The following is a 12,770-nucleotide window of genomic DNA, read 5'->3' on the forward strand; positions in this document are numbered from 1 at the left end:
CTCCTTCTGGCATGGGAAAATAAAATTATATTTTTTATTTATTTTATTATTTCTTTTTCGTCTGTCAAAATAAGCTTCACACTCACGGTAGCCTGTGTACCTGCCAAAACGGCATGCATTTATCGAGACTTTCCATCCCCGACACCTACATAAACATGAAGAAATATGCATTTGGAGATCTTCGATCTTCGGATCCATATACGTCTGTGAGCAGCTATTCTCCACCATGAACTATGTTAAAAACAAACACGGCTCACGGCTCACAGACAACAGTTTACAGTCCTGCGGAAAGATGAAAGGGACTTTGTACAGCCACATTTTGTCAGATGCTGTGTGCAGAGGTTCAGGAGCAGAAGTCAAAGTGTAAAGGTTAAAAGAAAAACAATATATACAAATATAAACAGTGTTATATTTAATTTAGATGTCAAAAAGTATGTGCCAGTGTTTTCTTTTCCGTGGAAACCGGGTCCAAATGGCTCTTTGGGTGTTAAAGGTTGCCAACCCCTGGACTAACAGGTATCCACACTTCAAACTCCGCCCATGCAGCCAGGTGATTAGAAACAACTGGTTGTAATCAGGACAGCTCTGTGTGATGTCACCAACTACTTGAAATTGCAGAGGCCACTGGAGGCAGCATATACCTAGTTTGCACAAAAGTTGCCCAAAAACAATCTGGAATGGTAAATAATGGAATTAATTATTAATGTTTAGCTCCATAACAAATGTAAGACAAAATACTATACATTTTCAAAGTAACCATATCCCCAGGATATGAATGTGTATACAGATTTTAGTCCCCATAATGTGAAATATATCTGCCAACACATGTTGGGTTTTCATGTCTTTTGGGGATGTTACATTGACTTCCATTAATCTCCAGGAGACTGACCCTAACCTTAACCATAGTCACCACTTTACTAAACTTAACCTAAACCCCGACTTTGACCTATTGTAGCCCATATTAACAGATTTACGTCATTGAGCAAATGAATGTAAGTCGATGTAATGTCCTTGAGCAGCATGGAAACCTGCGTCTGTGTGTCTGTGCGTCTGTGTGTGCGCGTGTGTGTGTGCATCTGTGTGTATGTGTGTGTCTGTGTGTTCATCTGTGTATGTGTGTGTCTGTGCATGTTTGTGCGTGTGTCTGTGTGTGCATCTGTGTGTGTGCATGCGTACTCACCGCTCCCCCTGCTTGCCCCCGCTCTTGGGGTTGACGAACACGAGCAGAGGATGAGTGCCCTCTATTGTTGTGATCTGAATGAGAGATGTCAAAACAAAGCATTGGTGTTTGGAGACGGCAGGAAGCTTCACAGGATCCACTTTCAAACTCTGCTCCTCCCCAGATATGAGCAGCCGAGTGCGGGGCGTGTGGAAGCCCTCTGACACCCCCACATATGGAGGAGGAGAGACGTGCAGTTCTATTGTGTTATTGCACTTCATGTATAGGAAAATATATATTATTCTAAAATCCGAAATATTCATCTTTTTCTGGTGATCTGGGGCCAGGTCGCAGGGGGCAGCAGTCTAAACTTCCGACATCCCAGACACTTCCTCCAGGTCCCCCAAAATGCTCCAAGGCCAGCTGAGACATATAGTCCCTCCAATGTGTCCAGTTTTTGTGTCTGGAGATCTGGTCGTGGAGGGACCTGCTTTCATCCGCCCACCAGATCCCTCTGCACTGGCCCCTTACGGATCCTCCTGCAGGTAGTGAGTCCACGGAAGGACAGCCCCACATCGCTGCTTCGGGTTGTGCCAGACGCTTGCTGTCGAGCACCCACCCCAGGCCCGGCTACAGGATGGTGCCCCAGTGACATCAATCCAGGCGATATGACATAAGTTTGCCATGGCCATGAAGCCCCCAACAACATAGCTCCCAGGATCATTTGGACGCTGAAACCCCTCCACCACGTTAAGGTGGCAGCTCAAGGAGGGGTGTCTGAATTACAGTCAAGTAATTGCAAATGTATCATCAGATTAATCACTTAAAAAACGATAGTGCAACAGTTCAGACAAAAAACTACTATAAAACTACCATGAGAAACATTTGTCCTTCTTGTGAGTGGGCTTGCCTCTCCACTGACCTGATTAGTAACTTGGCTTGTCTCCAAAATGTGGCATAAAACGCATCTCAAGTTCTGTGGAGAGTGTCCCAAAGTATCTCCGCCACAAGGAATGTTACACAGTGGGGCTTTAGATAAAAATGTGTTGCTGCCCTAATCTTAACTATGATGTTTCTACCACAAATTAAATACATTTCAGCTGCTTTTTATAGTGAAGTTTTGATAATGACACTTTACACCTCAACCTTGATATTTCAGGTTGTGTAACTTAAAATAATGTACATATCAAAAATAATTATCATATATACAAAAGCGATAAGGTAATTTGTTAACGTTGCTATAACTTTGCATAAATTACTACTGGACTATAGATTTTAAAAGCTAAATTATCAGTTAAAATATCAGACCATCTCTACAATATATTCACAATTCCTGAGCAAACAAAACACAAGTAGTGGCCCAGTCAGTAAAGAAGTAGAGTCAGTAATATTTCAAATCGTGGCCAATGACAATAACCCCATGTGAACACACCCACAGCTCTACAGTAGTACAGTCTGAATGTGGGCCTTCCTCCAGCTCTGCCCCCGTCCCAGCACCAGCCCTGGATTGATGACCCCCGTCCGGCCTGACTGATGCATTACTTCCTGTAATTATAAATAATAATCTTGAATATTACGCTGGTTCGGCGCTGAGGGGCAGAGATGAATGTTCCGGGGTGTGATTTGTCTTGTGTCTCTGGAGCAGTCGCCAGAGAAGACGGCAGGTTTCCATCGGCAACGACAGAGAGAGTCTGCTGGAGTCTCATTCGCCTAAACACTGGCACTGTACTTTTTTTTTTTATGTAAAAGGTGAAAAATAGAAGTTCTTTATTTTAAATAGTTTGGTCCAAAGTTATTCAACACTTCCTGTATGCATTCTAAGCATCCTAAGTATTCACCAAGATGAGTTTATAAGAGCTTTTCATATAATCAGACAATGAGTGATTTTTTTGTTATTGTTGACATTAGCTCAGTGTACACGTTAGCAACATTAGAGTACCAGAGTGTAAAAGTGCATTTCTAACTGCAGAGCCTCAATAATTATGCAGGAGCAGGTTCATAGAGAGCAGATGGACAATACGGAGTAGCTAAAGGGAAAATTATACAAGTACTAGCAATATTTTCGATGGTGGTAAATCTAACCTCAGAGGACAACTGTAACACACCATAATCTGGCACTAGTTTTATGGTCAGAAGCACTTAACTCTTGTGCCTGTTTTAGGTTGACGGAAGAAACCAGAATTGAACTTGTTGCTGTGAGAGTGACAGCAACAAATTCAATTCTTGGACAAAATGGTGTAATCCGGCTCACCTGGAGGCCTTGTCCGTCCACCGTCACAGAGTTGGCCCTCTGCATCTTCCCTCTGCTGGACTGGCTGGAGCGTGAGTCTTTCCTCAGCGTCGACTGCCTTTCCTACAAATAAACAAATAGTAATTCAGTGTTACCGGAAAACCTTGATTTGACAGAATTTGAGAAATTAGATTAAAACAATTTTCCCTTAACACCATTCATAATGTACACTAATCTTTATTTTGAGGATAGCAAAAGACAAAGTTTAAATCTGTCAAATGGACAAATCGTCGTAGGAGTGAAGACATTTTGCTGCTCGTCCAAACTGGTGCAAACTGCCTTGTATCTGTCTGAAGGGAGGGGTTAACTACACTGAAGCTATAAACAGCTATTGTCTCCAGTTTCAGCCTTAACGACCCTATTCAACCTTTAATGGCCCTCCTACTGTTCTTATTTTGAGGAGTTTTGATATGTACATGTGATCCCATAATGATACGATCCTTGAAAGAAGTTAATTAATCAACACCTAAATCAACATTAATCTTAAAATCCTTAAAACAAAATACTGTCAGGATTTGGGTTTTTGGCGTGTTCTGTGCTGTTTTCTCTCCTCCCTTCTGTGTTTGAACCTGGAGTGGGGAGGAGATTCTGGTTCCTCCCACACACACCTGCAACTCATCTTCAATCTAGCTGCACCTGTGAGGACAAAAGGACTGAGGATTCGACACTCAGGGCCAGATCGTCTTGTCATCTTCCGGTATTTCCACAAGTCATCCTTCATGTCATGCTCCGGTTTATTCGTCCATGTATTCACCGTGATCCCGCGATCCTTGGAACCAATCTGCACCTCTGCCTCCGACCCAGCTCACCTCGACCGGTACGAACACCCCAGCCTCTGACCCTGCGACCTACGACCTACTCCAAGACTACTGCATACGACACCACTCTCAACAATCTGTTCTGTCTACCTTGATTCACATTTCCGTGTCTGTAAATAAACTTTGTTCTAACTTTTACCTGAGTCTTTGGTCGTTATGACAAACACATTTTCAGTATTGAAGTAATTTCATGAGAAGTGGAAGTAGTAGAAGTAGCTGAATTTATTTTTTCTGCAGTATAAGGCAGTTTTGGTGAAAAGAGTTTGAAAATTTTACTTAAAAGGTAAAAGATACACATGAAAAATACTACTAGTTACTTTTTAACAGATTTATAGCAGCATTTTATATAAATAAAAAAAATATATATATAAATTGAGAGATGGATTTTGTCATTTCAAATCACAACCCTCTGAGCTCTGGCTAATCAGAGCAGGTGATGCCGTTATGATTTTAAATGTAAGTTATTACACTTACATGGTTAGAACGATACTCAATTGCAAGAGTTCCAAGCACAGGTTTGAAAATCTACTCAAAAAAGTACAATGACCCAGATAATCTACTCAGTTACAGTAACGTGAGTATTTGTAATTAGTTGTTTTCCACCCCATCTACCCATTTACTTTACACCATATAAACTAGATAACGTGTCACCCAGCTCTGAAACCCCCTTACCACTCAGAGCCCAGGTAAAACATATGGACTAATTGTTTTGTGTTGCTGTCGCTGCAGGACGCTGTCGGGCCCCGCTCTGTTCCTCTTCTCGTTATTTGGGGGCGCAGTGGGTGATGATTGGCTGCTCGCATGTGCCCTTACCAGAACCACGGGGCAGATGGAGCTGGGGGGCAGGATGTGGTCCTTCAGCGGGCCGCAGTCGCACTCGGGACGCACGTGGGACGCACACTTGTTATGGAGCTGCGAGAGAGACAGAAAGAGGGGGAGTAAGAGAGAGAAGAGTATCATTAACAGCCAAAAAAAAACCCCCTGTCATCAGCATTTAGCTACAACCCCACTATTTATTTGCATGCATTGTCTCGGCTTTATTTTCAAGAACAAATGCGTGTTTTGTGAGTGTAAATTGGCGGGGTAGCTAGTGCGGTGGGAGAGGTGCCAGCGCTGCAGCCTAAACAAGCCGGAGCAGTGGGACTATAATGAGAGGTGGCTGGCTCTCCCCGGGAGGCGCTTACCGTGATTTGACACCACACGCAGTGCAGCCCGGTCAGGCCCTGGTAACACTTAATGGTTTTGTGACACTTGTCGCACTTGGTGGGGCAGTTCCCTTCCACCCAGAAATGGTGCATGACCTGCGGAGCGAGAGAGAGAGAGCGCACAGTGAGGGGAGCAGGTGAGAAAAGAGAGAGCTGCTGGAGAAAAACAAGATGTGTGCAGCGCCAAAACAACAAAAAGACAGGCCAATCAGTGAGACAACGGCAAACTGCTGTACTCTAAGGTTTTGTATATGTGTAGTATAAGTATGTTTATATATATTATATATATATATATATATATATATATATATATATATATATATATATATATATATATATACACACACTACCAGTCAAAAGTATGGACGCAGTGTTTTTTTCTTTGTTTACTACTTTTTACATTTCAGACACACAGAATACATCAAATATACAAAGCAAAATGTATGGAATTATGTAGCAAAGAAAAAAGTTAAATCACAATAATAAATAATATAATTTTATACGCAAGGAAATTTTTGTGATATAAAAGTGAATTATTTATTTATTTTATTTGTATTTATCTTTTTAGTTTTATTTTTTCTTTCTTTTTTTCCAATACAATTTTTGCCTCTACTGGTCAAAACAAAGCACTGGTTCCAGATCAGATATAGCTATTTCTAAATTTTCCTGACAATACCACAAGTGCCAAACTGCTGTACAATCAGGTTTTTTTGTCATTTAAATATCGATTATTTTTATGTATCTATTTTTTTTTTATTAAATAACATAAAATAAACTAGAAAAAGGCCATGTACCCAATTTTTTTCCCCATGTACTTGATCAAAATGTGTCCTGCTCCAGTACAGAGATATTGCATAAGCAGCTGTTAAGGTCAAAATATGTCTGCTGCGTGCCTCTTAATGTCTGATAATCAGGAAGTCCATGTTAGCATCCTAGTTGTTAGCCTTAACATCACAGCAAAACTCTGCGGTAGTCTCTAAAAGCTTTGAAAGGTGATAATAAAATCATCATGTTGAATAATTAGATGTTTGGATTGAATAAGGTAAGTGAGGAATAACCTTGGACTACAACTGAAAACCATTTTCACTTTTTTTTTTTTTTAAAGATCTTTAACTCTAAACTGCAGACACGAGCTGATCCCTGCTTCTGTTTGGTTTTGCTGTCTCTTTGTCGAGCCTCTCTGGTGCTCTTGTAATTCCCTATGCTTTGAGACACACTCTGTAGCTTTAGTTCCATCAGAAGGAGAGGGGCCCTGGCGGTAATCCGACCGTGCCGGCAGCTAAACCCTCCAATCGGACGCACCTCGGTGTTCTTCTTGGACTTGACGTAGGTCTTGATGCATGACGGAGGGGCCCGCGACACACAGCGCTCGTGCACAGTGTACTTGCAGACTGGAACACACAAGCATACACATGTTCCATAGGTCAATAAGGAAAAGATTGTTGTTGTGAATATTTTTTGGGGTGGTATGAGACACCGTTTCCACAAGACACGAGATTGGGTTTTATTCACACATGTTTGAGTAACCCTGGACTCTCAGTTCCATCTTGTTTAGTGTCATTCAGAGATAGTTTTAAAGTTAGCTATGCCATTTGTCTTCAACTCACTACAATAACCTTGAGTTGTAACCTTTTGTTTTTGAATATTTTTGTTTTATCTTTTGTTCAGCTGAGTGTATCTAATATCCGCTGATGCACCAAGAAGTGAAACCGTTTCATTAAGGCCAAAACAATAGCTGTAATTTCAAAGTTAGTCAAACTCAGGGGTGAAATTGCCTAAATGATTCTAGTGAAGGAGAATGAAGTTTAAAAACATTTTCTGTATTACCACTTCAGACATCACAAACGGGAATAGGGTGTTTTTAGTTTTCAGAGAATAACACGGCCTAAATATGCAAGATGCGTTAAACATGTGTGAATGAAACAAAACTCAACTCAAGGTCTGTTTTTGATAAAGAAACAACATTATAAACTAGATCAGAAATAGTGCAATACACTGCCTGGCCAAAAAAAAGTCGTCACCTGGATTTAACTAAGCAAATAGGTTGGGGTTGCTGCAGTTGGTCAGGTCTAGGTTCAGCAACAGTCTGTGCTCAAAGAATGAGGTCAGCTGACACCTGAATATACTGAATGACCAGGTTATTCCATCAATGGATTTTTTCTTCCCTGATGGCACGGGCATATTCCAAGATGATAAAGCCAGGATTCATCAGGCTCAAATTGTGAAAGAGTGGTTCAGGAGCATGAGACATCATTTTCACACATGGATTGTCCACCACAGAGTCCAGACCTTAACCCCATTGAGAATCTGTGTTATGTGCTGGAGAAGCTTTGTGCAGCGGTCAGACTCGACCATCATCAATGTAACATCTTGGTGGAAAATTAATGCAACACTGGATGGAAATAAATCTTGTGACATTGTAGAAGCGAAATCGAAACAATGCCACAGCAAAAGTGCGTCATAATCAAAGCTAAAGGCGGAACAACCAAATATTAGTGTGTGACGAAATTTAAACACATGGTTGAAAAATTTTACAAGATCATTTTTGGCATAAATCTTTTTCCATCCAGTTGTTGTTTTGTATAACTTTGCCTGGAATGTTCTAAAGTATAGCATTAAATCTATCTCCATAGAGACAAGCAGTTAACACCGCCATGTTACAGGTCAGACGAGGCCCTGCTCAGACTAAGAATGGAGGTTTTTCAAGGCATTTTACCAATAGCAACACATTCATTGAATAAATGCAAGATAAATAAAGTGCTGGCTCCCCATTAGTGTTGTCACAAAACTAAAATTTCAAACTCAATGTCAATAATGTCTCCAATTTCAGATTTAACGATCTTATTCAACCTTTAATGGCCTTTATGTTGTTCTCTTTGTTTTTGTTTGCTTTGGGTCTGAAAATGGAATAATAGATCTGTGAGAAATTATGTCTCAGGCCCCCATTCCTGTGCAAGGAAGGATTGTCTTTCCTAACAAAAACAGCTCCTTTAACTCCTCTCAAACCATTTCTTTTCTCTGACTAAGATCTGTACCTCACTATTTGACAGATTTAAACTTTGTCTTTTGCTATGGATCAGAACTGGACGACTCCTCATCATACAGTCCAGCTTAAGATCGTTTCGCTCCACCACTATTTACTGTCTCTGTCCACCTAAGACCAAACTCCGCTTCATGGGTGACAGAGCCTTCTCAGCAGCTGCTCCTCACCTCTGTAACACCTTCCCTGAGGCACTGCAGGCACCTCAAACTGTGGACCAGATAGGGTGACCAGACGTCCCTATTTAGCCGGGACAGTTCCAATTTGGAGCCCTGTGTCCCCCTGTCCCAGCAGATTTATCCAAAACCAGTGATTTATCCCAGTTTTATACTAGAAATGTCCCTATTTTTGACCAATACGATCCCCACCAACAACAAAACGGGTAACAGTGATTCAAAATGAGCATAAGGCAGAAAATGCAACGACAGAAGCCCCTGAGATTATACACTGAGCCACAAGTGAGTTGAGAATAGACAATGTTACATGCTCTTTTCACAGTTTTATTTATTCCAAACATCTCAATCCAGGTGTGTCCCAGTTTTGAATTTTGAAAATCTGGTCCCATACATAAAGACTTTTTTGTATATGAAATCCTACAGCTAATTACATCTACATCTACACTACTCTGCCTCTTATACTGCCTTTTCATTTGATGTTTTTTATAATGTTCTTTTGTTAGACTTTTAGATTTGTGCACAACATGAAGAGCGTTCTAAATGACGATAAGGTGTCACACCCTCCTTTAAAAAGTTACATAGTGCACCTTTATATGAGACAATGACAGGATAATGAATGTCAAATGAACAGAAATAGGTGTATAATAGTGCGTGACTGCAGACTCACAGGAGCAGCACAGGCCCTGCTTGCCCAGCCCGATGAGCATGTTCAAACACAGGTTGCAGTAGGCCGGCTTGTTGAAGTGTTTGAGCCTCCACACGTGCTGCCCGTCATCTTTCACATTCTGCAAAAAATCAAAACATCAACATTTATTGAGCGCAAACGTCAGCACATTCATGTAAAATCAGACATGAAGCAATACTGAAACATCTGCAAAGTCTTACACAGTGTATCGAAATCTAAATATCTATATTGCAACAAGCTTATTAAAGATTTTATTAATGATTTTCTCATTAAGACCATAATTAACTTTGATTTGGTTTTGGTTTTGTTTGTGTTTAGTTTTTATTTTACATAATTTCATTTGTATTTTAAAGTTGGGATGAAAAAAAAAAGATCTTGTACTTTATAATGTACTTTTAAATTACACCATATTGATAAAAAAAAAAAAAAAAAAAAAAAGAATATATCGCAATAATAATATCAATATCACAGTATTTAAAAGCCATATCACAGTATTTTGCATTGTGGAGCCCTATTAGATATGTTCTTCATTCAGACTATTCATAAAATAATAGGCATACTTTTACTTTTCAATAATAAGTTTGTAAATAAAAATGCTTGTATTTCACTGACATTATGCAGTGTAGCACAATTTACTTATAAAATCTGAAGAGGGCCATTATCATATCCCTGAGTAGAAACTTCATTCATAAAAAAATGACTGAGTGAGCTGCTAAAACTGAGTAAATAGTTCCATCTAGTGGTGAAACGATGAACTGCACGTACAACAGACACTGTACAGCATCTGTTTATGAGCTTATAATATAATCATTATTGAAATTTATGGGAGTTTACATAAGTGTTAAATTATGTCTACTTTAGGGGTGAGTAAGATGGACAAAAATTAATATCTTTTTTTTTTTTTTTGCATTACTTTGAGCACGATATTGAAGTGATATTTGAACAATGCATCAGGAATATACTAAAATGCACCTGTAAATGTCTATACTAAAATGCACCTGTAAATGTCTTGTTTGTGGATTGCATGTCACATGAAATGAGACTGGACAAAATTAACCACAAAAGTAGAGAATATACTTAATATACATAGTGAAGTTACTTTTTTATATAGCGATTTTCCACGTTCAAGACACTCAAAAGTGCTTTACATCAAGGAACAACTCACTCATTCACACACTCATTCATACACCAGTGTACACAGACGCTGGGGACAAGGTGGGTTAAGTGTCTTGCTCAAGGACACATCTTTAGTACAATTGCGATGTTGTCAGGTTTTCGATATACATGTACTACATATTCAAATAATTGACAACACAAAAACATCTGATTGTTGGAGTGCAGCCGGATCAGACGTGGCAAAGGGATTACAATATAGCTCATATTTTGCACGTGAAAAAATGTATTTGTTGAGACTAAACTAGCATTTTTGTCTATATGACTTATTTCCTCTTTCTTTTCTGACTTAAAGGCCCAAACACATACAACCCTGCTGTAAAGACCCCATAGTGCTGTAGTGTGTAATGGTATGATGTGACTATGCGCTGGGTCATTCAGAGTGAGTCAGAGTCATTTAAGGTCAGACAGGAGTACAGTGACCGCACCTGTCACTTACGCCCACTACCAAAACGAGAGCTCGTGCCAGACGAGCTATTGCCATGACGATAATGCAATACAGGTTTGGCTGACAATAGAGATGTGGCAAGAGTCAGACGCGCAGGAAGGGGTTGAAAGATGTCAAAAAGATTATGCAGGTCACAAAATAATAGTATAATTTAAGCATAGACAGTTTTAATGCAAAAAGTTTGATTTGATAAAGCTGGTCACCTAGAACTAATCGTAAACAACTGTATAATCTCACAATACTTTAAACACTAAAAATAATCCCATAATAGTTAAAACACTACAATCTTACTTAGCATTACAATATATATTTACATTTATATTCAGCTTGGCAATTTAGGCCTATGTAATCTGTGTGGTACTGTGGTAGGACAGAGAGAGGACAAAAAGGACTGTTATGTTCAGACAGACTAGACTGTACAATGTGGTTATTTTGACATTGTTCTGGGCTATTTTGGTTCATTTTAGTCTACCAGTATCTGTGCCAAAAGGCTATCAGGATTTAGACCGAATAAGAATAATGATAATAATGATAATGATAATGATAATGATAATGATAATGATAATGATAATGATAATAATAATAATAATAATAATAATAGCGTTTGTGAGAGCTGACCGTCTCCAGGCCCAGCAGCACCAGCAGAGGGATGGTGGTCATTCCTCCCTGGATCCACTCCTTCAGAGACACTGTCCCATCGCGGTCATAGTCGATCTCCTGCATCATCTCCTGGAGGATCTGACAGAACAACAAACAGTTACTATGAGCAGTTGTTTATTAATGACGATATTCATGACTCTAAAACAGGGCTGCCCAAAATGGGGCCAGCGGGCCAAACTTGGCCCTCCAAGGGTTCATTTTGGTCCACGAGGGGGTTCTGAAATTTTTTTTAATGAACAGACGGATAGACGATAGAAGATGGAAAGTCAAATTAACTATACATTTCTTTGCTGAAGAACATTTTTATGTGCAAACTGTCATTTAGTTTGGCCCTTGACCTGCTAATGCACATTCATTTTGGCTCACTGAGGAAAAAACTTTGGGAGCCTAAAAAGTGATCTAAAAACTTGAAGAACTTTTTATCTTTTAACATTTACAACTAGTCTGACGTATCGTTATAGAAAATGTCACTATAAACATTGTTATTGAAGCTACTATATACCACTGACACAACAACCATTATCATTAAATGCACAAAACTCCTGAAGAAACATGAGCTGCAATTAAAATATAACTTAATGAAACACATATGTAGATAATTTGTTACTGTACAATTATAAAACTTAACTTACTCAACTCTCAACAGCTCAAATCTCTCTGTACTATCTAAAAATACTGACAGTGTCCCATGAGTGAAGTCTTACAGGTTTGAGTTCGGTCACATCCCACTCCAGGTATTCGGCCACATGCATCATCTGTGATATGATGTGCTCCAGCTCCTGTGGATCCAGCACACACACATTACACACATTTTTACTTTTTAAATGGACTTATTTGAAAATGTATCTGAATGGTTTCAAGATATTGCTTTTTATCTCAAGTCAACTTCATTGTCAAAGGGGAAAAGAGAATTTTATAATCTCACAGGTGGATTTATTTTTTACATTTTGAAACTTCAATCTTAAATACTGTGAAACAAGTTAAATCATACATGTCGAAAGGTGAGCAATATTCAGATACATTTACCAGGCTTTTCTTCACTGACATGTGAAACAAAGGAGCTCATCGGTCAACTGTGATTTACAAAAATTTCTCTCACCACAGATTCACAGAGTT

The 12,770-nt window shown here is 39.4% G+C and overlaps 1 protein-coding gene across 1 annotated transcript in view; it reads right to left on the minus strand.

The window, feature by feature from the left end:
- dgkb (diacylglycerol kinase, beta) overlaps window positions 1–12,770 on the minus strand; it is a 136,468-nt gene that overhangs the window by 70,059 nt on the left and 53,639 nt on the right. Inside the window, exons 8-15 of the mRNA XM_033980906.2 lie at window positions 12,359–12,433; window positions 11,613–11,732; window positions 9,356–9,473; window positions 6,775–6,863; window positions 5,452–5,568; window positions 5,081–5,179; window positions 3,411–3,512; window positions 1,181–1,254 (exon numbers count right to left, since the gene is read on the minus strand). Coding sequence (XP_033836797.2) covers window positions 1,181–1,254; window positions 3,411–3,512; window positions 5,081–5,179; window positions 5,452–5,568; window positions 6,775–6,863; window positions 9,356–9,473; window positions 11,613–11,732; window positions 12,359–12,433 — 794 coding nt within the window. The remainder of the gene's footprint in view (window positions 1–1,180; window positions 1,255–3,410; window positions 3,513–5,080; window positions 5,180–5,451; window positions 5,569–6,774; window positions 6,864–9,355; window positions 9,474–11,612; window positions 11,733–12,358; window positions 12,434–12,770) is intronic.

Source organism: Periophthalmus magnuspinnatus, chromosome 16 (genome assembly GCF_009829125.3).
Source record: "Periophthalmus magnuspinnatus isolate fPerMag1 chromosome 16, fPerMag1.2.pri, whole genome shotgun sequence".
In the NCBI taxonomy this organism is placed as follows: domain Eukaryota; kingdom Metazoa; phylum Chordata; class Actinopteri; order Gobiiformes; family Gobiidae; genus Periophthalmus; species Periophthalmus magnuspinnatus.